At 42.0% G+C, this 21,786-nt stretch overlaps 3 protein-coding genes across 3 annotated transcripts in view; all 3 read left to right on the forward strand.

Moving 5' to 3' along the window:
• mei1 (meiotic double-stranded break formation protein 1) overlaps positions 1–5,793 on the forward strand; it is a gene marked incomplete at both ends in the record, with an annotated part of 65,822 nt that extends 60,029 nt beyond the window's left edge. The window contains 2 exons of the mRNA XM_083930759.1: positions 4,984–5,111; positions 5,739–5,793. Coding sequence (XP_083786885.1) covers positions 4,984–5,111; positions 5,739–5,793 — 183 coding nt within the window. The remainder of the gene's footprint in view (positions 1–4,983; positions 5,112–5,738) is intronic.
• A 2,084-nt stretch (positions 5,794–7,877) lies between these two features.
• On the forward strand, positions 7,878–17,395 carry ccdc134 (coiled-coil domain containing 134). The gene is made up of 7 exons (XM_083931904.1): positions 7,878–8,129; positions 11,967–12,097; positions 12,262–12,383; positions 13,402–13,486; positions 13,796–13,977; positions 15,806–15,877; positions 16,069–17,395. The coding sequence occupies exons 2-7, from the start codon at positions 11,995–11,997 to the stop codon at positions 16,192–16,194; spliced, it is 690 nt and encodes a 229-aa protein (XP_083788030.1). The 5' UTR covers positions 7,878–8,129; positions 11,967–11,994; the 3' UTR covers positions 16,195–17,395.
• A 765-nt stretch (positions 17,396–18,160) lies between these two features.
• On the forward strand, positions 18,161–21,456 carry LOC310960368 (uncharacterized protein). The gene is made up of 2 exons (XM_083932056.1): positions 18,161–18,322; positions 18,793–21,456. The coding sequence occupies exon 2, from the start codon at positions 18,836–18,838 to the stop codon at positions 20,768–20,770; it is 1,935 nt and encodes a 644-aa protein (XP_083788182.1). The 5' UTR covers positions 18,161–18,322; positions 18,793–18,835; the 3' UTR covers positions 20,771–21,456.
• Positions 21,457–21,786: the final 330 nt, after the last annotated feature.

Consider the following 21,786-nt stretch of genomic DNA (forward strand, 5'->3'; position numbering starts at 1 on the left):
TTTTTTTTTAAATAACCAAGGCACTTCAACAAAAACCTTTATTTTGTGGGTAAGATCAAAGTTAGAGAACAGTAACTATTGTGTCAGAAGTGAAGATTTCAACAATGTTTTCTTCTCTAGGATTCAAAAATGAACAGGAAGTGTAGAGGCCACAGCTTTGAATGACTTCAGCACATCTGCACCCACAGGACACCACTAGTTTCTCACACTGCTCTGGTTTGATCTTGGTCCATTCTGACTCAGTCTTTTCCACACTTCACTAACTGGAGTGGGTTTTTTAGACATTACTTTGTCACCAAGGATTTTACAGAGATTCTCTATGGGGTTTAGATCTGGACTCTGGGCTGGCCATTTCATTGTTTCAATATTCTTAGCTTCAAGGAACTGTGTAACCTGTTTTACAGTGTGACAGGGGCATTGTCCTGCATTAAAATTGCAGCTGATTGGGAGACAGTTGCAGTGAAGTATTGCATGTTGCTGAAGGAGGTTCACATAAACATTTGCATTCACCTGCCATGTAGCTGAACAAAAGGGCCAACTCCTGCTGTAGAAAACATCCCTCAAACCATGACATGACATTAAAGTTCAATTTATGTGGGTCTGATGGGGAAAATGATGTTTGGCGTAGACTGGGAACGACTGAACCCAAAGTGTGTGAAGAAGTCAGTTAAATTTGGCGGAGGGAAGTGTGAGAAACTAGTGATGTAGTGTGGGCGCAGATGTGCTGAAGTCATTCAAAGCTGTGGCCTCTACACTTCCTGTTCATTTTTCAATCCTATAGAAGAAAACATTGTTGAAATCTTCTCTTATGACACAATGAACACTGTTCTCTAATTTAGATCACTGCTTTTTCACAAAATAAAGGTTTTTGTTTATGTGCCTTGGTTATTTAAAAAAAACAGGTAAGTACCGCAGCGGTATAGACACATAGGATATTCTATCAAATTATGCACAAAATAACTATATTTCAGAATAAATCAACAATTTTTAATTTGTTCTCTAATTTTGATCTCTAGTTAGTGTGACTCTCTCAACTCCAAGTAGCCAATAAAAGATTAACAGCCAACAATGCAATGTAAAAATGAAGTAACACCTGAAGATGTAATAAAATTTGGACTTAACCTAATTGAAAATGTAATAAAAATCTAATAATCTTTTTTCAAAACTAATGGTGATAATAATAGTAATGGTGATGTTAATAGTAAAAAAGCCTTTTTTCCTTTGAAATGTAAGGTGAGCAAGTATACAAACGTATAATACTGTTAGTGTCATGTTACTCTTTTGTTATTAGGCACAGATGTGTTAAGTTAAATCCCTGTCAATGGGAAATAGACCTGCCCATACCCTTAGACTATATAAACATCAGCTAGGACATTTTTGATCATTTTAGGTGCACATTTTATGGTATTTTCAGGCGCTATTACCGGTACGTTTTCAGAAAATGATTACATTATTGGGTGCTACAATGTTTCCTGAATAATAAAAGATTTTGATATTTTATGTTGATAGTCCATTCTTTCTCTTTTTGTTGTGATTCTAAACTGAGCCCTTGGCGTACTCCTGACTTGGCAGTTTAAGGCGATGAATAGACGCACATGGGACCCGAACGGCTGGTTAGCATTTAAGCATTGAAGAAATAGCTTCATAACTGCAGGCAGAGCTGCCAAGTCACGGCACTTTTAGAGCTTACTGTTTCAATTTTGGAAGCCAGTCAAATCCTATAAGAATAAAGTCCCCAACTCTTTTCCTCCCAGTATTAAATCTGATGATTATAAAGCTTTAGGTCAGAACAATATCTGTTCAGCTCTCAGTACACATTGTGTTGCTGCTGGCCATTGGTCTGAGGATGATTGCACAAGTCTCCTGTAAATACATGATAGTGCACGTCCATTCAGTCCCTGTTCTGTGTCCAGCCTTTCACTGCTGATGTTGGATGTAAACCATAGATGTTGAAACTTTAGTGTCAGTCTAAAGGCCTCTACTGTTTGGTGAATTATTAATTATTAAAACTGTTTTTATAGGTCATTCTGCACCATTCTGTGTTGTGTATATGCATCAAAGGTTAACTGTGATCTTACTTATGGAAATCATTTCAAAAAACTACTGAAACTAGGCTCCTTGTCCCTGGTACTAAAAGGTCGGGCAAATGCATTTTGAAATTAGAAAAATACCATCATGTGGTAGTGCACTCATGCTAGTGTTTCCGTTGAGTGGTGTATTCAGAAATGATTATTGTGTATTTAAGTTTATTTGACCAGCACAATAATGATATAACACACCTGCAGCAGTGCAACTTGTTGTGGAGCTTCCCACGCATATGATCATTTTGACTTTCTTCCTGTAACAGTGGACTATTGTTGTATTGTTCTGTACAAATATTGAATGTAGAAATGTAGAACGCTCTACCAAAAGTGCAAACAGAAAAGATGTAAAACATGTAAATGAATCGGGGGGCTGACCATTATGGGATTTTCAGGCCTGATACCGGTTTTAGAGTGGAGACATTCACAGATTAAAGATATGGCAGCTGATATTGTACATTTTTGAGCTGGAGAGAAAATATAACTTCTCTACTGTATGTTTATTGTGGATCGACTCTGCTTAGGTATTAGGAAGGCTCCTTTCCTAAACAAATAACTTTATTCAAGAATATTTAACATTATTGTACAAGATACATACAATGTATTACATTGTCCAAAAAAATCTATAAATGAAAACAGAGAAAATAAAGAATAAATTAGATAGCTAAATAAGTACCATGTTCATTTTGACCATTTAAATAAATAATCAATGAAATAGCTAAATAGTACTGTATGTTCAGTATCAGTCAATTACTGACCATTTAAAATAAGTAAACAGAAGTCAAATAACTGGATATGACACCATTTCTATATATATCCTTTATAACACATACATTTACACAAACACACATATACGCACCGATACCGATATATATATACTGATATAACTGATATATTTGTCTGGTTTTAAAATGAACACTTTGTTCCATAAATCATGTTGGTGGACTGAGCAGATTAAGTGTCAAAAACAGTGATTTTTGCTCTGCTCAGTTGTGATCACAGCATTAGGTAGTAATTAGTACGATTAATCAAATCACTCAGATTAGCTATCCCCAGATGAAATATGGCGTTTTATGAGCCGGCTTCAAATGCATGTTTTCTCTGTGAATTGTGTTTTAGCATAAGTTGAGCATGGCGAACTATGTCCTCGCCGTCACTCTTGTTAGCTTTGCAGCAAATGCATAAAGCCCATCTGGGATCGCTTCAAGACTTTATAAAACACAGAAGAAGTAGCGGCCATGTCAGATTGCTTAGCTCAAATTTGGCATCATATATAAGACCAGAAACACACTTAGTATTCTGAAAGGAGCTCAGAATCAGAGGAGTGACAGAGTGATGGCACAAACTGCAGCTCACAGTGCAACGTGTGCCAGGGAATCATAAACTGTGTGTGCGTGTGCGTGTGCGTGTGCGTGTGCGTGTGCGTGTGCGTGTGCGTGCGTGCGTGTTTGTGTGTGTGTGTGTGTGTGTGTGTGTGTGGGTGGGTGGGGGTGTGCGTGCGTGCGTGCGTGCGTGCGTGTGTGTGTGTGTGTATGGGGCTGTGTGTTTCTCGACACAAAGGCAGTTCGGGGGGGGGGGTTAATGTGACAGACACACTTCTCTTAGGTCTCTAGACAGTGTGAGTGTTCTCCCACAATCTCCTCACAAACGACACACACACACAATTAACTTTGTTCATAGGTTGTGCTGAACCGTTTGAGGACTGAAGTGAAATCTCTGTTTGTGAGGAGTTAATTTGTCGGTAATTTGGTATCTTATAACTTCCTCCCCATGAGTAAGCGTGTGTGCATACATGCATCATTTGCTTTTGCAGCTTTAGCCCGTGGCTATTTCCAGTCCAATCAGACTCTTTTTACATTTGCTTGCCTTCCTGTCTCTAACTGTATGCATATGTCAGTATGATGAAGTGCAGGCGGGTTGCACTGCATACTGACTTAGATGTCAGATCAGAGCTGGTCTTAAGGGAGAGTCCCTCTTCATAATTTCTGATGCTTGCAGACTGGGGGGAGTCTATTACCCATCACACTTTCTGTCTCTTTTTTTAAAGCCTGACCTTTCACTTGCTAACCTTTTTATGTTTCTCCCCCTATTCCTCTCCTTGTGCTCTCTAAATTGTTCTCCCCTCACAAACTCCACTTCATCCACCTGTGTCCCATTTTTTTACTGATTCTGCCTCTTCCTTCACCCAACTGTTTTCTCAAAATATCACCTAGTCTCTTGATGGGAACTGTTGCCAAATAAAAACAGATTAAACGTTCACTTGCATAAATGAAGCTCTGTTCTCTCTCTAAAGTTGCAGATTTGTTCCTCCTCCAGTGGTGCAGAGAATGATGATTATGGAGATCATGTGGAAGATGATGATAATTTGTTGACAGTACTCGGGCTGCTCTGGCTCACAACAACATTGTGTCAGTGTGGTTGTAATTCTTCTGCGCCGCCTGTCACAGATAAAATAAATAGTTTTGTTTTTCGATAGAAGCTTCCTGTCATCTAATTTAGCATTCGGCAAATTTCAGGTGTGTGTGTGTGTGCGTGCATGCATGCGTGTCCCTCTGAAGAATTTGCCTTTTGTCAGCTTCCATTTGTGTTTTTTCAAAGTGGTTTCAAATCTATAATTTTCAGAAAATGCTATCAGTCATCCGCATAGGGAAAAGGGCCTTAAAACTCTTTCCTCTGATTCAGATATTTGACTTTTTTTTCCTACTTTAGGTCTTGTCTTCACTGCCTGTTAATCTTTTGTTCCAGTATTGATGTTACATCCCAAGCTTCTTCTCTTCATTTCTCCATGCTCCCTTAAGGTTGTCACCCCTTCCTCATTATGCTTCTTGTCTCTCCTGCGCTGTCTCTCCTCTCCCTTTTAATTCAACAAAATACAATTCTCACTCTTCTTTTGCTCACTCAGATCCAGAGCAGTGCCCTGCAGCCGCCGCTCACGGAGGAGCACAAGCAGAGAGTGACAGGTATGATGGAGACCCTTGACCTACAGACGTCGGCCGAGAGCTGCACCCCGGGTCTGCCCAGCAACGTCTTGTATCCCTCATCTGAAGTGAAGCACACTCATAAACAGCTGTGAACTGTACAAAACACACACAGGCTGACATACTGAATATATAATCACACCAATCTCACACTTTGCAAAAACCTGACACGTACAAGCGCCCTGAGCCAACATGAAAGATACTTCAAACATCAGCAGAGCATCTTTATGGATTTTCTCTGGCAATTTATTGAATGTCCGTGTTGTGCTTTTCACTTAATCTCTTTGACAGCATGTTGTACAACACAGGGTCGTTACTGTATTGCAGTCAGAGTCTGTACTTAAAGGCTCAGTACATCTGTCGTGCCGATTGACTCTCTCACCCACACACCCTCATATACTCAGTATGTCTCTTTGGCTTGATGTTAGCCTTACTGGCTCCCGTCCTAAGAAAACAATATTGTAATATTACATTCAAAGTAAACAAATACCCCATTAACAAGTGGAACACTGTCACCTGTGACTGAAGCAGTAGCTTTACTGTGCACTTGTGCTCAGTAAACACAATACATACTGTATATTCAAGTTAAACCTAATTATAGTTTAGTTAAGATTGTTCACTCCCAAATATGAACACACAACTGCGTTCTGCTTCATCGCTCCTTAACTATTCTCTTCAGGCGTGTTGGCGATGTGTCCGTCTGTCTGTCTGACTTCACAGTGAAAGCAGGCTGATGTTCCCACAAACTGACATTGTTATGGCTATTGTTTCATTGTTCATATATTGTTACATACCTTTAGTTCCTATATCTGGAGTGAGTTTTGCATCCTGCTCTTAAAGAGGTACTTTATCCATTTATATCCAGGTCTGTGTCATGGCACTGTGGACATTATGTTCAGGTATGATCGGTGTTTGCTCTGTCTCAGTGGACAGTCCAGACTGTCTCAAGTCCAGAGGAATGGAGCATCGGAGATGTGCCAAAACCATCAATTTCGGCAGAGAGTGATGATGCCAAAGGACACTTTTCACTTCATTTGGCAGATTTTGGAGACAGGCCAAACACTGTTCATCTGAACACAATGCCTAAATTTCCCTGACACAGACCTGGATTAAAATGGGTCAAGTATCTCTTTAAAGCAACACATACTCCTTCCTACATTTGACAGTGTTACAATGAAAAAATGTACTGCTTTTTTTTTCAAGTAGTTTATTTTTAAAAGCAGTGTTCAAGAAAAAATGGATTAACAGTGATCTTTAGTAATTAAAACACATTTGTGTCTTTATTATAGGCCCAAATCTGTTCCTTTGCTACTTTTTATGTGATATAATGCCGTGAAGTACACTACACCAGGGTGTCTCTACGACACTACACCACCTGAAACAAAGGACACGAATCAGACAGAGAACCGCACTTGGACATTTGTGTGTCCTATTTAAATTTTACAACTGCGGAGTAATAAGAGTGGTCAAGGTGAAATGTACCATTAGTGTCACCATTTATTATTTGGATAGCCTAGTATTTCAGGAATTAACACAAAAGTGAAGAACTTTATGGTTGTACAAGGCACCGTGATTGATGCGACTCATGAAAATAAAAGACAACCCAAAGAAGTAATAGACCAGGTCAAAGCAGCAATTATTCATCCCATAGCTCAGCTCTTTTTTTCTTTAATATGCCCAGGGGGAAAGGTTGGTCCCAGTGAGGGTCCCAGTTGTTTATGACTCTACTGGAAGGACTGGTTACCCGTCAGCACCTCCACAGTGCTGTCAGTTTAAGACAGATACGTGAACACGGCCGTGCTGCTCAGGAGTGCGGCTGGTTTTGATGTGCTTGGGAGATGTCAGTGATGGGCAAACGGAGGCAGAGAATATTTGATGACTCCCTTTTTCTGTGAGTAGGATTTCTGCCGATGATGTCTGGATTAGTTTCAGGTACTCCAGGATGTAGTTGTTTCGTTCTAAAGTAAAAGCTGAGGTTCATTCAGACAGCCCAAGTGGTCTTCACTCATGGTCGTGTTCATTTAATTCAAAGACAAAGTTGGAAGTGTTCAAATCCCTTTACGTAAAACTACTAATATCACACTGAAATATTCCCAGATTAAGACCCAGATTTAAAAAAAAACCGAAATTATTGAAAATAAATTAGAAAATGATTTTAATGTTTTTCAGAATAGTTGCGAATTAATTTTGTCAACTAATGGACTAATCGTTTTAGCTGTACTTGTATAAACTGTTGGGGAGTTTAGTTTCTAACAAAACCTCATATTTTACAAACTCTGGTGTTTTGTAAAGGAACTAGTGACCAAGGCTGTCAGATACTTGAAGTGAAGTAAAAAGCACAATATTGACTCTGAATTGTGGTGGATTACAAGTGGAAAGTACAATCAAGAGAAGTTAGTAGCTCAGATGTGTCCTTGAGTAGAGCCTGTGAATGTTTTCATTAGTCAGCAAGCAAGTTCAGTCAAAAGCGACTGGACTTGGTTATTTGTCCAGTTGCTTTTGACTGACATTGCTTTGAGGATACTTTAGTAGAGTAATGGTTTGAGTCAATGTACTTTGTTACACTGAAGTTAGTCCCTTGTTGAAAAGGTGCACGGCTTAAGTTCAAAACACCAAAAAAGTTAACTCTTTCTTGCTGTCATCTAATTGAAAATATTCTTCAAAAATGTGGCTCGCAAAATGTCGTTATCGCAGAAGACACACGAGGGAAACGGAACGCACCCCCGCGCTCTGGCGGTGTCGCTATTTAAAGCCTCCGTGCGGAAACAACATCCTCCTCCTCGGTTAGCGCCCGCTGGCTGTCATTCGTCCAAGGCGAGCCAGCCGGTGCTATCGTGGCGCTGGAGGAGTGGAGCAGCGAGAGCCGCATGTAAATGAACACCTCCACCTCCGTGTTGCTGTCACCTGAGGATCCAGAGGGGCACACCGACGGTTCTGCCCCCCTCATCGGCGAGCTGACCTTAAACGTGTCTCGTGGAGACTAAAAAAAAAAAGGTTAAACTGCACTACTTTGGAGCAAACGCTGTCCGCCAATCGCTGCCGTGGCACCGCCGTCTCCCGCTGCAACACGGTAAGTGATCCGCGAGTTTTGTGTGTGTACTGTGCAGCGCTTTATCGGCCGGATCACCTGTGCCGGGACACGGCTGCGATGACAGGCGCGATCGATTTGTCGAGGAGCGACTTCAAACACTTGGTTAATTACTAAGAACGCTTCCCTCGAGAAAACCTTATACGAAGAATTGTGATGTATTGCGGAGTGTGTGTATGTCACCAGTAGATGGTCCTAACACCATAGCTCCATGTAAAACGCGTTATCACCGGCTTAAAAGCAACTAAATGAAGTCATTCCCCGCAGGCAGTGGCGCCGCTGGTAGGGTCAGGTAGGTGCACGAAATTAATTAAGCGATCTGATTGATGGTCTACATGACAGTCTTTATCCAGGCTCTGCCATCATCCTCCACATTACGCATGTCCGCGGCTGTGCCTCTGTATGAATGATAACAGTGAGAGCCTCGCAGATGCAGGCAGAGAGAGATGATGTGTCAGTCCTTGAACCTCAAACCTCCCACAGCAGGCTGGCAGCCTGAAGGGAATGTGGATCCACTCCTGCTGCACATCCAGCTGTCTGATAAGCATCTTGCTCGTTCCATCCTCAGGGGTAGCTTTCGCCTCAAGGGCTAGTTTGGCTTTTTGAAATGAATGTCACGGAGTTGGTTGGTTAACAGTTTGGACTGTTCCCCACTCTTGATTAAAGATTATTTTCAGATGTTTCCTTGGGAACGGAGGAAAAATGCATCGTAGAACTATCTGATGCATGTTTTCACACCGCAGGGAATTCAAATCTTCATAGTGGGTGTGTAGTATGATGAGATATGCTAGCCTACTTTATCTGACAAAGCTGGAACCTGGGCCATCTGCCACACAGGAAATCAAACTGCTGCCTCTCTGGCACGAGAAAATCTCGTCAGGCCAAGAGATTTCTGTAGGTTTACACGGCTTCTGCGAGAACTCCGCTGCCTTCAGACCTCACCCAGCCTGAGTGACACATTGATATATAAAATCTGAACCAGACCCTCCCACCTTGGACACTGACCATCAGCGGGTCAGCTGCTGGAGGGGAAATCCATCCCAAGCACACTTCTTTCAGAGCAGCAGAGTGTATTCCTACAGTGTGTGTGTGTGTGTGTGTGTGTGTGTGTGTGTGTGTGTGTGTGTGTGTGTGTGTGTTAAGTAAGACAGGTGGGGGGAGTAGGAGTACTCTCCTTGTTGCTGTTATGACCACAGGCCGAAATCATGTTACGTTAGAGATTTATCTGTCAAAGGTCTCATCTTGCCCAAGCAGCCCAGCATAAGATTCATGGAGCGGTTGAAATGAACGCTGTAGTGTGCCACAGTCTCTCATGCTGTCAGGCTGTAGCAAAGTGTAATCTGATCTCTAAACGGGAGTGCATTACTGCTAGATTCTCCTTAGATTTTCTTAAATGATCGTCCTGTATAATTAGGGTTGCCTGCTTACAGTTAATGGATGCATTTAGGCTCCCATTTCTGTGCTGCTGATGCCACATTAGAGATGATTGATCCAGTCCTAATGTCCTTCTTACGCTACTCCTCAAAGTCTCAGCACTTTGTCCAATTGCACAGAGACGTAAGCAGCTGCCGCATATGTGTTGACTGCATTAAACTGTGCTGGTGGCGATAACCTTTTTGCCCATAAAAAGCTGTCAGAGCTACATGACTGACTGAATGGAAACACACAGGAGCATCAAAGAACTTGACCAGCCGCTGCTACGGGAGAGACGAGGCTCCCTTTTCTATCTTAGCTGTTATCTAGAAATAATGAGGCTTTCGACCGGCACTTAGGGATATTTAGTGCGGCGTTTCTCAGAAAGCCGGGAAGCTACCCAAAAGATGTTCTCAGAATGCACAAATTGGCCTTAATCGAACATTGTCTTCACTCAGCTGTCTTCAGGAACACTTGTTTCTGCTGACTCTAAGAAAAAAAGCTCTCTTGCTGTTTTTATTTTTAAATAAGAGACTTCAGTTACCACAGAGACCAACACCTAAAGCCGAGGTAGCTCTTTTTCAGTAGGCTCTGTCATGGTACATCATGTAGATCCAGAACAAGATCTTGAGATCTACTGTGAGAGGGGAGTCTACAGACATTTGTCTTGCTGTTCTCAGGATTAGAGCTCCAACGATTAGTGGATCGTCAGAAAAGCAATCGCAGACGTTGTAGATAATGTATTTTTAGGCCTCTCAAGTACATAGATTTCCTGCTGATCTCTGTTTTATATGTCAAAACAAGATATTTGGGATGGACATTTTTCACTATTCTTTAACATTATATAGACCAAATGAGCAATCGAGAAAATAATCAGCAGATTGATCGATGACAATCATTAGTTTCGGCTCTAGTCAGGATGTGCTGTAAATAAGGCTGCAACTAACGATCATTATTGATCAATCTGCCGGCCATGTTATTGGTTTCTCAATATCCAAGGTATTTAACATCTTGTCTTGTCTAATATATATATATATATATACTGTTAAATATGAGATAAAGTAAAGGAAAATCAGGAAATCTCCATATTTGAGGGGCTGACAACAGCATTTTCTGCCATCTTTGCATGAAAAATGAATGATTAATCAATTATCAGAATAGCGGCGGATAGTCTTTCTGTTACTTTCTGTTTATGGGTGACTAACTGATTAGTCGACGAATCGTTGCAGCTTTAAATGTGAAAGCAAAGTTTTGAGTGTAACATGGCTGTTGCGCCGTGTTGTCAGTCCTCTGAAGAGGGTTTGTCTCAGAGCATATGCTTTTCTGCTCCTGATTTAACCGGTATTCTTAAGGGGCTCGTTCAGTCTAAATTAACATTTTGTTTTGCTCACGTCCTCATCCTTCAGACTCAAGAATCGGCAGCGGGGCGCTTGTAAAGATCAATTCTGTCAGGTCAGAATCAAGTCGCTGGTACTCATTATCTTCTAAGACAAGCTGTCTTAGCAAAAGTATGAATGACTGAAATCTTCACAAGGAAGGCTGTTATTTCTCACAGGGTCTCGCCTTCACACTCCTCTGTCCCCCCTCCCTTCCCAAAGCCTCAACACCCCCCCCCCCACTCCCCCACCCCCACTCTCCTCCTGCTTCCAAGCCCTGTACCCCTCTGCATCCCTTTGATGGTATCATTGATGGAACCTTTGCTAAATGATGCATGAATTATGTGAATTACAGCTTTTCCTCACCATTGTCCTCTCCCTCCCTCCAGTTACTTCTGTGTTTGCGTCTAATGTTTTCTTTAAAATTTGGCTTCCATGAAATTTTCATTTGATGAGGCCCTATTTTTAGCTGTTGTATTTATCTTTTTTTGCTCTCACCCCTCCCTTTCAAATGTATCAAAAAAGCCTCTGGGGTAGAGGAAGTTGCGACTGGATGAAAATGTTGGAGACGACCACTGCTTTGGATCAAGAAACCAGGGGGAGGGAGAGAGGAGTAGAGAGAGAGAGCTACAGGGATTTTAAATATTCCTCTGGGATTATGCAAGTGCCAGACATCAGATGTGTATTTTTAAAAGGAACATAAGGAGCCCCTCTTGAAATGCCAGCTCCCCTCTAGCGTTCTATATTGCCCACTTATCCCCAGCATGTCTCTCTATTTTCACCTACTCCACAAGTATCACGAGATACAGAGAGCCTTTCTAGAAGCTTTGAAAGAAGAAAAATGGCTCCATGAATAAGAACCATTTCAGTGAAATGAAGTTTTCTCTATCAAAAGAAAATGTGTTCAGTCAGAAAATGTTACAGTCTTCTCTCTGCTGCTTTGTACAATCTGAAATCACACAACACTGAGCCAGTATTAGATGTTTAACAGTGTGACGTGCGTCTCATGGCTTGTCATCTTTTTGTTCAGAGCGCCTCTCTGCCGACCCCTGCTGACAATGCGGAGCGTGTGTGCAGTGGTCCTGGCGCTGGCCGCTGCTGCCCTCAGCTCGGCAGACTCCGACATGCACAGGCTGAGACACGACTCCAACCTGGAGATCTGTATCCTTCTGCTGTCAGTATGCAGAGCTGCTGCCAAATGCACAGACGCGAGTCGCAGAGAGCGAACGTTTCTGTGCCTTTTAATGTGACAGATGGGAGAGCATTTATGTGAGTTCTGCCCCTGTGGAGAGAATGTGTGTGTCTTCCTGACCTCCTCTTATTAGACAAGCGGCTGTTTGAGACCAAGAGGAAAGATCAACTCAACGCTCTCAAGAATCTGGTAGAGCTGAACGACATCAACCAGCAGTACAAGATCATAGACATCATGCTCAAAGGACTCTTCAAGGTATGCTGTATGCATGTGTGTGTGTGTGTGTCAGTCATATGCTCACATAGTCTTTGGGCAGCCAAAATCAAGCACAGATGAGGCCACTAGTATAAAAAGAGACATGAACAGCAACAGTTCCTTCTTAGAGCTGACTGTCCTGTTCTCTCAGCAGATGGAAGGATGAGGAGGTTCGCAGCCCAAATCCAACGATTACATCCAGCATGTTTCCTCTCATTCATTTGAATGTTTGTTCAGACTCAGCTGCGTCGAGTGCCATTCACTCACAATAAGCTCTGAACTTTGCTTTACAATAAGCCTCGTTTTCCCAGAGGACAGTTATCTCGGCATCTGCGGTGCATCTCAAGGACAAGTAGCATATTCCACGTTCAGTGCCTAGAATACACTGTCAGCATTTCTGTGTGTGTGTGTGCGCGCGTGTGTGTGTGTACTTAAAAATTAAAGGGGTCAAAGGACAAACTATATTTACTAGTTCAGGCCAATGTCTTAATCCTACATAAAGCCATCATTTTTATTTTTTTTAATATATTTATTTTCCATTTCTGTCTCTAACACACTCAAAACATGGCTGTTGTATATAAATGCACTAAAAATAGCAACTGTATGCGATGATTACCGTATGCTTTTTAATCTGGGCTCATTTCACATCAATAAACAGCAACTTAATGCACTATGTCTCTTTTTTTAAAAGTGCCCTCATTTTGTAAATGCCCCAAATATTTCTTCGACCAATTGGGTCATACTTCTTACATTTTCTACACTAACTATTCCTGTAGACGCCACGCCGACCCTGTCAATGGCTTTTTGCTCTCAGTTTGTTTTAACCAAAACTGGACTAATTTGTGTAGACAGTGGTTCAAACAGTTTAGTATCTAAACTTAAACCTCTTCATTCTCTAAAACATGATTTTCTGTTACGTTGTGTTCAACAGATTCACTGCAGTGAACACCCTATCCTTTAAAATCTCAGCAGTTTTACCACAGCAACAACAGCTTAATCTGTGTTTCTCATTCTTAAGGTGTTGGAGGACTCCAGACAAATCCTGGTTGCGGCCAACATGCAGCCTGATGACCCTTTCCCTATGGACGATAAGATCAAAGAAGGTCTGATTCACTTTACACCTCAGCTGTTTCATTTGTTCCATTTCTTTTTTGTCATTCGCTCTTGCTCTACTTATGTAAGCCACTTCATTTAGCAGCATCTCTAGTGTTTCTTTCACACTCTGACTCTGTCTCCACCACCTCTGACTGGTTTGTCTTGAGCTCCACCTCTGTCCGTTTTTATTTCTTTCATCCTCTTTTGGAGCCCTTGCTTGAGCTGCACTCTTCCAAATGTATCATCATGTTCTGTGTCAGTGCATATATGTTGTCAAATTTGTCCTCTTTTCTCTCTCTTTAAATCAATCCCTGCAGCTTTTTCCCATGTGGTGGAGAATACAGCATTTTTTGGCGACGTGGCGTTGCGTTTCCCACGTATCGTCCACCACTACTACGACAGGAACACTGACTGGGACGGCCTGCTGCGCTGGGGGCTGAATTTCTGTAACCAGACAGGGGTTTTCACTGGAGGAGCCCACCAACATGTCCTCACACTTGTAAGACTAGACAATCACTTATCTTGTCCTAACTGTAATTAATGGCACCTGTCAATAATGGTGTTGTCACGATCCACTAACATCTTCAACAGTAAGGGTATAAAAAATATATAAAAAACAGCTTTTGAAAGCCAATTGTAAAAGCCTTGCTTTTGAATGGCTGAATTTAGAAAACATTTATGAGATCTCCTGCAGAGCTAAACGGAGAGGGTGCTGCTCAGATAACGCTGCTGAAAATGTGAACTCAGACCACATTGAAAGAGATGGCTGAGTGGCTGTGCTCATTGAAAGTCTATTATTATGTTTGTATGGCATTTATGTTGGTGTGGAAGTCGTCACACCCCCAGTTTGGAGAAGCACGGAAGAGTACCAATACGAAAACTAAGCAATGTACTGATGTGGATGTGGGCAGTAGCTGAACTTCTTTGAGACACAAAAAGCTAGTGTCTGAAGCCGGTATCTACGCTCATGTCAAAGCCACCAGACTCCTTTGACAGAAACATTCGTTTTACCTTGCAGAATACAGGAGCTGTTGGTCTACCACTGCTTTGAATAATTAGTTTGTTTGTTCTTTTAGTTAGTTCCTAACCCTTTGAAACATCAAAGTCACACAATAACACAAAAAACTAACAGATAAAGGCAATAGCTCCCGTGTTCTGTGAAGTAAAAAGACTTGTGACAGTTCCCCCTGCATAAACTTAAACAGGGCTGTCTGACGGCAAGGTGCAGTGGTGAAAATATTCTAAATAAAGCGTGAAAACATTGTCAAATGTGTTTAGCGTACGCTTAAGCTTCTTTTTTTTTAGTTGGGCCCTTTTTACATTTTGTTGCTGCCCCATCCACAGCAGTACATTCCTTAGCTTCTGTGCCTATCCTCCTCCCTGCTTCTCATAACTGTGACAACCATCTACTGTAGGCAACACAAGGACTATGGATAAGAACCTTATACAACCTCACTAAAAGTAGATGCCTTGAAAGTATTAACATGAGTCTCAATACTGATGCTGATTCAGTTTGGATTCTTTTGCAAATTTCTCTACTTTTGAATCCTGAACAAAATACTGTATATGATGCATTCTTATTGTTTCGTCTGGATGCAGAATGCAACATAACTGCGTGATGAAATTAACCTTTTAGGGTGTAGAGAGTATAGTGAGAACATGGAAAACATTTCAATGCAATATAACTCACAATGGTGTAAATGCGACTGGTGCATAGACATGACAGAGCCATCAAAGTTGAGATTATGCAGCAGATGTGGAGATTTTAGTGCCATCTGCTGTCATGTGCGTGCACAACACACCCTCAGTGTCGGCTAATATCGCACTGCCGTCACTTCAGAATGTGTCATTTGTCTTCAGATCTGTCCATGATGGATTGTGACCTTCAAAACACGGAAAAGTAAAGCAGATAAAATGGTATATCCCATTTTAATGCGCAGGTTAATGAACTAAAGTCTTTAGGATTAATCTGTGACCTTAGCAATGTGCCAAGAGGATTATATTGCGGATTAATTCTGAGACTCGCAGTAGCAGCAGAGGCAGCAGCGAGAGTGTGCGTCCAGTCCTCAGTAACTCTACTTTAACTTTCTCATCCCCTACTCTCAATTTAATGTAGCTCATAGGATCTAAAGCTGAAATGATAGAAGAGGATATAGTACTCAGAAGAAAAGTTGATTTTGTCTGTAGCCGCTTGCCCCATACTGCTTTTTAGCTGCAGAATAACTGATGTGACTGTCTCGTTTTCATTCCTTATCTCTTCTGAAGAATTGATAATGTGCTCCCTTCTCCTCTTCCTCTGTCATCTTTCTACTCTGCTCATCTCTCAGATGTCACAGGAGCTGGGAATAACAGAGAAAGCCCCAGACTTTATAAACCCGTACCGCACAGAGAGAGACGATGTGAGTAAGGTGTAATCATGTTGTTCTCAGCTTCTCTTAATGTCCCTTTAACATTCTGTCGGCCCCCTAGTTACACCTTAGTAACAAGTTGCTTTGATGTACTGCTTTTAGAAAAAGTCCCTAAAATAACATTAACTCTTACAGAGCCTCGATAAAAATCCCTCTCTCTAACCCTTTCTCCTCCGCTTCAGTTGCTTCACACTGCCGAGGCTTTCCAGAAGATCCTGAGGGAGGAGGAGAAGAGGAGGAGGAAAGAAGAGAAGAGGAAAGAAATCAGGAAAGGCCCTCGCATCTCCCGCTCCCGCACCGAGCTATAGCGCTGCACCACGGTGCTCGTGGAGAGCAGAGAAGAGGAGGAGAAAACGAAGGAGCATACACACAGTCCACAAGGGGTGGCTTTGACTTGTAGACTCCGACGACAGTGAAGGAAGCTGTCATCACTTGTACAAAAGCCAGGTGCTCTGTTGAAAACAAAAGAGGAACCCTCAAGGTGACACAAAACGGTGAAGTGGAGGTTAGTCAGTTTCTGACAAAGGCTTGAGTTGCTGTACATCTACAGTGATTTATAATTGGAAAATCAAACATAAAAGGTGTCTGTGGAAAAGGAGCTGATAAGGGAAACTCATTTTTGATAACTTGAGGATTACATAGCTGTACTTTGGAATATAATTCATTTTAGTATAATCTAAGAAGCCCCAACGTATTGTGTCTGGTCTAGATTTAATGTGTCTGAAACCCATATGCTTCAACTACGTGTTTGCCAAATATGAATTTGTCCTCGCCTCGTTTGATTTGGCCTGTTTCTCGTTAGGTTAAGCTTGAATACATTTTTGATTGATTGATTTGTTGGAGGGCAGATGTCGTTCTTATTGCTGCTCAAAGTTTTCAGGATGCATTTTCTGTTTTGTTTGCCTAAAAGACAGTATTCCTTCATTTGTTTTTGATGTTTGGCTTTTTCAATATTTTTTATTTCCTCACCATCGTCAGTGAATTTTACTTATTACACATCTGGCGTAGGGCTGGGCAATATGGAGAGTATCAAGTATCATTTTGTTAAATAATCATCAGTAATGTGGATATAATGACTAAGTGGGTAAATGTGAATAATAAAACAGCTGAAAAAGTCTGGTAAGTTCAGAACGTGACATGAAACCAGGAAAAGAAAACACTGACTCCATATTACGACACCAGAATCTAAGATAACATCTGGTCTCGTATCACAATATATCGATCTATTGCCCAGTCCTAATGTGGCATTCTTTTTACACCAATCTCTAGTTGTTTCAGTTGAATGACCTTTAGTTAGAATAAGCATTGTATCCTTTTGGAAATATCTGTCATCAGTACATGACCATTCATCTTGCAGCCCTGTACCTGTGTTCATTTTCTGTTTACCTTTGCTGAAAATTGACATATTTTAAGGGTTTAGATCTATGGAAATGAGATTTATGGAATTTTTAATTAGTATTACGACTGTTATAAAACTATATGTATATTCAGAGAAAGAATATCATTGCTGCAGAATGAACAAGCCATTTTGTTATCAAGATTAAATGAAATAAAGTGACTCTGATATGTACAAAAACAGAAAGTCTGTCAGTCGTGTTGCCACAGTGTTTGCGTGTCACAGCTGTGTGTGTGTGTGTGTATACAGTATATATACTGTATATATATCTTGCATTATGATGACATGAGTACATTTAAGAGGAAAGAGTATGTAAATACACAATTGAAAAAAGAAAGTGAAAAATAAACCAATACAAAGTAAATAAATACAACAAATGGAATTGAAAGGTGTGCTATATACTGTAATCACATTTCTCTTAAAAGCTATAAGCTAAATAATTCCTAAATTCAATTTTGGAAGGATTAAAGGTTGGCCCAGATTTTGAAAATGTAGCTTTCTGGATGAATACATTGACAATCCAACGTACTGTTTAGTTTTGGTCGTAGAGAATTACATATTTAGCTTCTAATTGAATTAAGTGATTGTTTTGAGAGCTGAAATAGTTCAAACTCCCAGAATAAATGTTTGAGTTTCTTATTTTTTACAAAATGAACATTTGTTGTCCACAGCCACACACCTTAAAACACATGTATTAATCATTAGTGGGATTAATATCGTGCATCATCTTCTAATGTAACTCTTTCCATTTATTGTGGATATGTAACGGTAGAAGCCATGTTGTCTCCCGGTGATCTCCCCTTTGCTGTGGGTCATCTTCACATGTGTGTGGGTGTGTGACAGCGGGCTGTAGAGATCAGCCAACAGAGGGCAGGCCGCTCCCGAAGTGACTACACCAAAGTCCACTGTTGATGTTTGGGTTTAACACAGCTCTCAACAACACATGTAACCGGCTTCATCCAGAAGACACCGGAGCTTGAATGCAGGGCAGACCTGACCTCGGACGGTAACACTGGAGGTCTCCAGGAACGTGGACTCTGGTGAGGAGATAACCCCCTCATGTGTGATAGTTGCTGTTTGCGTCATAAACTAGCACCGTGCTAACGTTAGCTTGCTAATGTGGAATTAGCTGGTGGCTGTGGTCGATATTGGGTCAAGTTAGCTGATAGCTTTGGTTTGCTAATGAATAACAGTGACAGTTTAAAACCTGAAAAGTGCATTTGATATCTGATTTAAGCTCCATTGCTGGTTCTTACTGAGTAGCATTTGAGTTATAAAGCTCAAATATAAGCACCTAGTCAGTAGGTCACTTGTATGTCATTTTAGATAACACATTCTGTTGTTTTGTTTCTGTCCAGAACCTTCCTGATAACACTGACTTTTTCTAGGCTTGTTGCATAACTCAAAACAAGACTTGTTTAGTCTTCATTATCTTCTGTAATGGCAGTGAACATATCAAAATGAAACCAAAGAATAGCCTCAGAAGGTTTCAAATAACTCTGTTGTGCAGTTTTTCCAACAGGGGAGTAGGAAGAGAAAAGCAGCCAGTTGACATGGAGGATAAGAGGGATGGAGACGACTCAGGATGGTCCTCCGGATGGAATGAAGACCTCAGGCTGGTCCTCATCGGAAAGACCGGATCTGGCAAGAGTGCGTCTGGGAACACCATCCTGGGCCGGAGGCAGTTCCTGTCACAGATCAGTGCCAGCTCTGTCACCCAGATTTGTCAGCTTGGGAGCACTGAGCTTGTAGAGGAACAGGATGACCAGGCTGTCACACTGAGGAGGGTGAGGAGGAGAGTCACAGTGGTTGACATGCCAGGGTTTGGGGACACTCACCTGAGTGTGGAGCAGATCCATGCAGAGGTAGCCAAATGTGTGGCACTCTCTGCTCCTGGGCCACATGCTTTCCTCTTGGTGGTGCCAATAGGACGATATACAGCTAATGAGAACCAGGCTGTCTGCGAGCTGACTAAGATATTTGGGGAGGATGCAGTCCGTCACCACACAGTGGTTCTTTTTACCAGGGGTGATGACCTGGAGGGCATACGGATTGAAGACTATTTGAGGGAGACTGCACCTGCTGGCCTTAAGGCTCTGATTGACAGGTGTGGGGGCAGGTACCATGTACTCAACAACAAAGACACCAGCAACTCAGCACAGGTTAAAGAACTCTTGATGAAGGTGGACAACATGCTGAAGCAGACTGAGAAAGGGTTTTATACCAATATCATATTTTTAGAAGCAGAGGCAGCCATCAGGGAGGAGCAGAAAAGGATGTTGACGGAGCCAGGGCAAGCAGAGAGGGCAGAACAAGCTACATTTGCAAAACGAAGGAAGTGTGACTTGGAGTTTAACAGAGCAGAGAGCACGGATAGAGAATCACAAGGGGTCAGGAGGGGGGAGTTGGAGAGCGGAAGTGAAGAGGATTTTAGGGTGGAGAGGTGGACAGAGGAGAGCCAAGGCAACGCCTTCAGCTTCCTGAGAGACAGAGTTGAACAATGTAGAGACCGGTTCAGAAGCAGCAGCAGGGCCGTGAGCAGGCGACAGTCTCTCCGTTCATCCTTGATTCGCAGGAGGAGGGAGGCTGCACTCTCTGCTAAGGTGCTGGACAGAGTTAAGATCCTGGTGGCTGCTGGAGCCACAGGCATGGCTGTGGGGGCAGTGTTTGGGGCCGCTGCCCCTTTAGCAGCTGCAGCCGGGGCATCTTTTATGGGGAACTCCGTTGGTTTCGCCGCAAGTCAGTTAGCTGGTATGTCTGTAGTCGGAGGCACAGGTGTTGGGAAAGCTGTCGGGGCTATAGTGGCAGCAGCCTCAGGGAAAACTGCAGTAGCCTTGGGGGCAGCAACTGGTGGAGTTTTGGGTGGTTCTGTTGGAGCCATTACTGGTGCTGAAGCTGCCAGTCCTAGGGAGGGCGCTCTGGATGCCCTGGGGCAGGTTAGTGTCATAGGGGCCTCGGCTGTGGGGGTGGCAGCAGGTGTGGGAGGCACCATGGGAGCTGGGACTGCTTTAGTCGCAGCTCTGGAGGGAGCAGCTTGCTGCACTACAGCCCTCTGTGGAGCTGAAACTGCATCAGTAGGGGCAGGAGGTGTAGCAAATGCTGGTTTGGCTTCAGCAGCAGTTGCCGCTGTAGGCAGTGTAGCTACAGGTACTGGGCCTCCTCAGTGTGCTACAGCCGGAGCAGTCTTAGCCCAGGGGGTGGCTGCCAACGTCCCAGTGGCTGCTGGGTCTCCTGGTGCTGTATGCGGGGTTACAGGTTCCACTGTGGCATCAGTGAGCAGCAGGGTTGTGTCAGACCCCTGGGCCACTGTGGCGGTATCAACACGCATCCTGGCTGCAGTGGCTGAGATAGGCAAGGCTGCAGCAGGCATTGCCCTGGCCGGTGGTCTAGTCGTGAAGGTGGTAAAGGAAAAAGTCAGATGTGGCACAGGAACAACAGAAGCCAGTTACACAGAGAAGAAGTCATATGAGGTATACTGGAACAAATAAATACAGGCTATGCCAGGGAAATGCAAACCACCTCAAAGATGCAATTACAAATTAGAATAGATAGTAGAGAGCAGACAATGTAACTGCAAATATGTGTTGACTGTTTGAGGCTTGTGATGAGTCCAGTGACATTTGCAAGGCTGTGTGGGATGACTAAGACAAACACGTTTTATCGAAATCAATTTTAATAAGGTTGTGATTCATCTTAGGGCTTGTTGCTTTTGAACCGGACCAAATGTCTTCATACACATTTTTATTTTTTTCAATAAAGAGAAAATAAAAAGAGACATTTACTTTCAGCCCGATGCTCATTTGAGTGAGTAATATGAATTTGATAAATGCTCACAATTTTCCTTTTTTTTCTTCAACATTTCTAAAGAACAATCAGAACTGTGTACAGAAAATAAGGCAATTATTTTCATATTAAAGTCTGCTGGGTGAGATTAGTTTGATGACCTAATTAATCTCACTCATTACACCAAAGGGCTTTGAAATTGAACAAAATGAATGGTATATTCAAATTCTAAAGTGGTTGTACTGACAGATGACAGTGGGTTGTTGTGCTGGAGTGTTTCCCATCCTGTTATATGTAAACCAGACGAGAGTTTTGCAGTTATGTATTAAAAATGTATCAACTGTCTATTAGTGTTAACTTTGTTGCAGTGAAATAAATCTAAAGCTATATTTTCTCCCAGATTCTCAACTGTGTCACTTTTGAGTCTTTAAATCCACTATACCCTAGATTTGATGGATTATGTACACACATCAACTGTATTTGTATTTCTTCTTTAATCTTTTAAAAACTAATTATTGAAACTCGAGTTGATAATGTAATAATATATTTACATTATATTTTAAAACATTTTGGGGGGTATTTTTTAGCACACTGTTGCTGCTTTTTCATAAAAGATCCGACCTGAAGTGCAGTATTTGTATTTGTGAAAAATCACAAATGCAAAGTATAATGTTAACTGTAAATTATGTTGTAGGGTATTGCATTTTTTGGACACAAAGAC

This window comes from Echiichthys vipera, assembly GCF_963691815.1.
Source record: "Echiichthys vipera genome assembly, chromosome: 17".
Classification (NCBI taxonomy): domain Eukaryota; kingdom Metazoa; phylum Chordata; class Actinopteri; order Perciformes; family Trachinidae; genus Echiichthys; species Echiichthys vipera.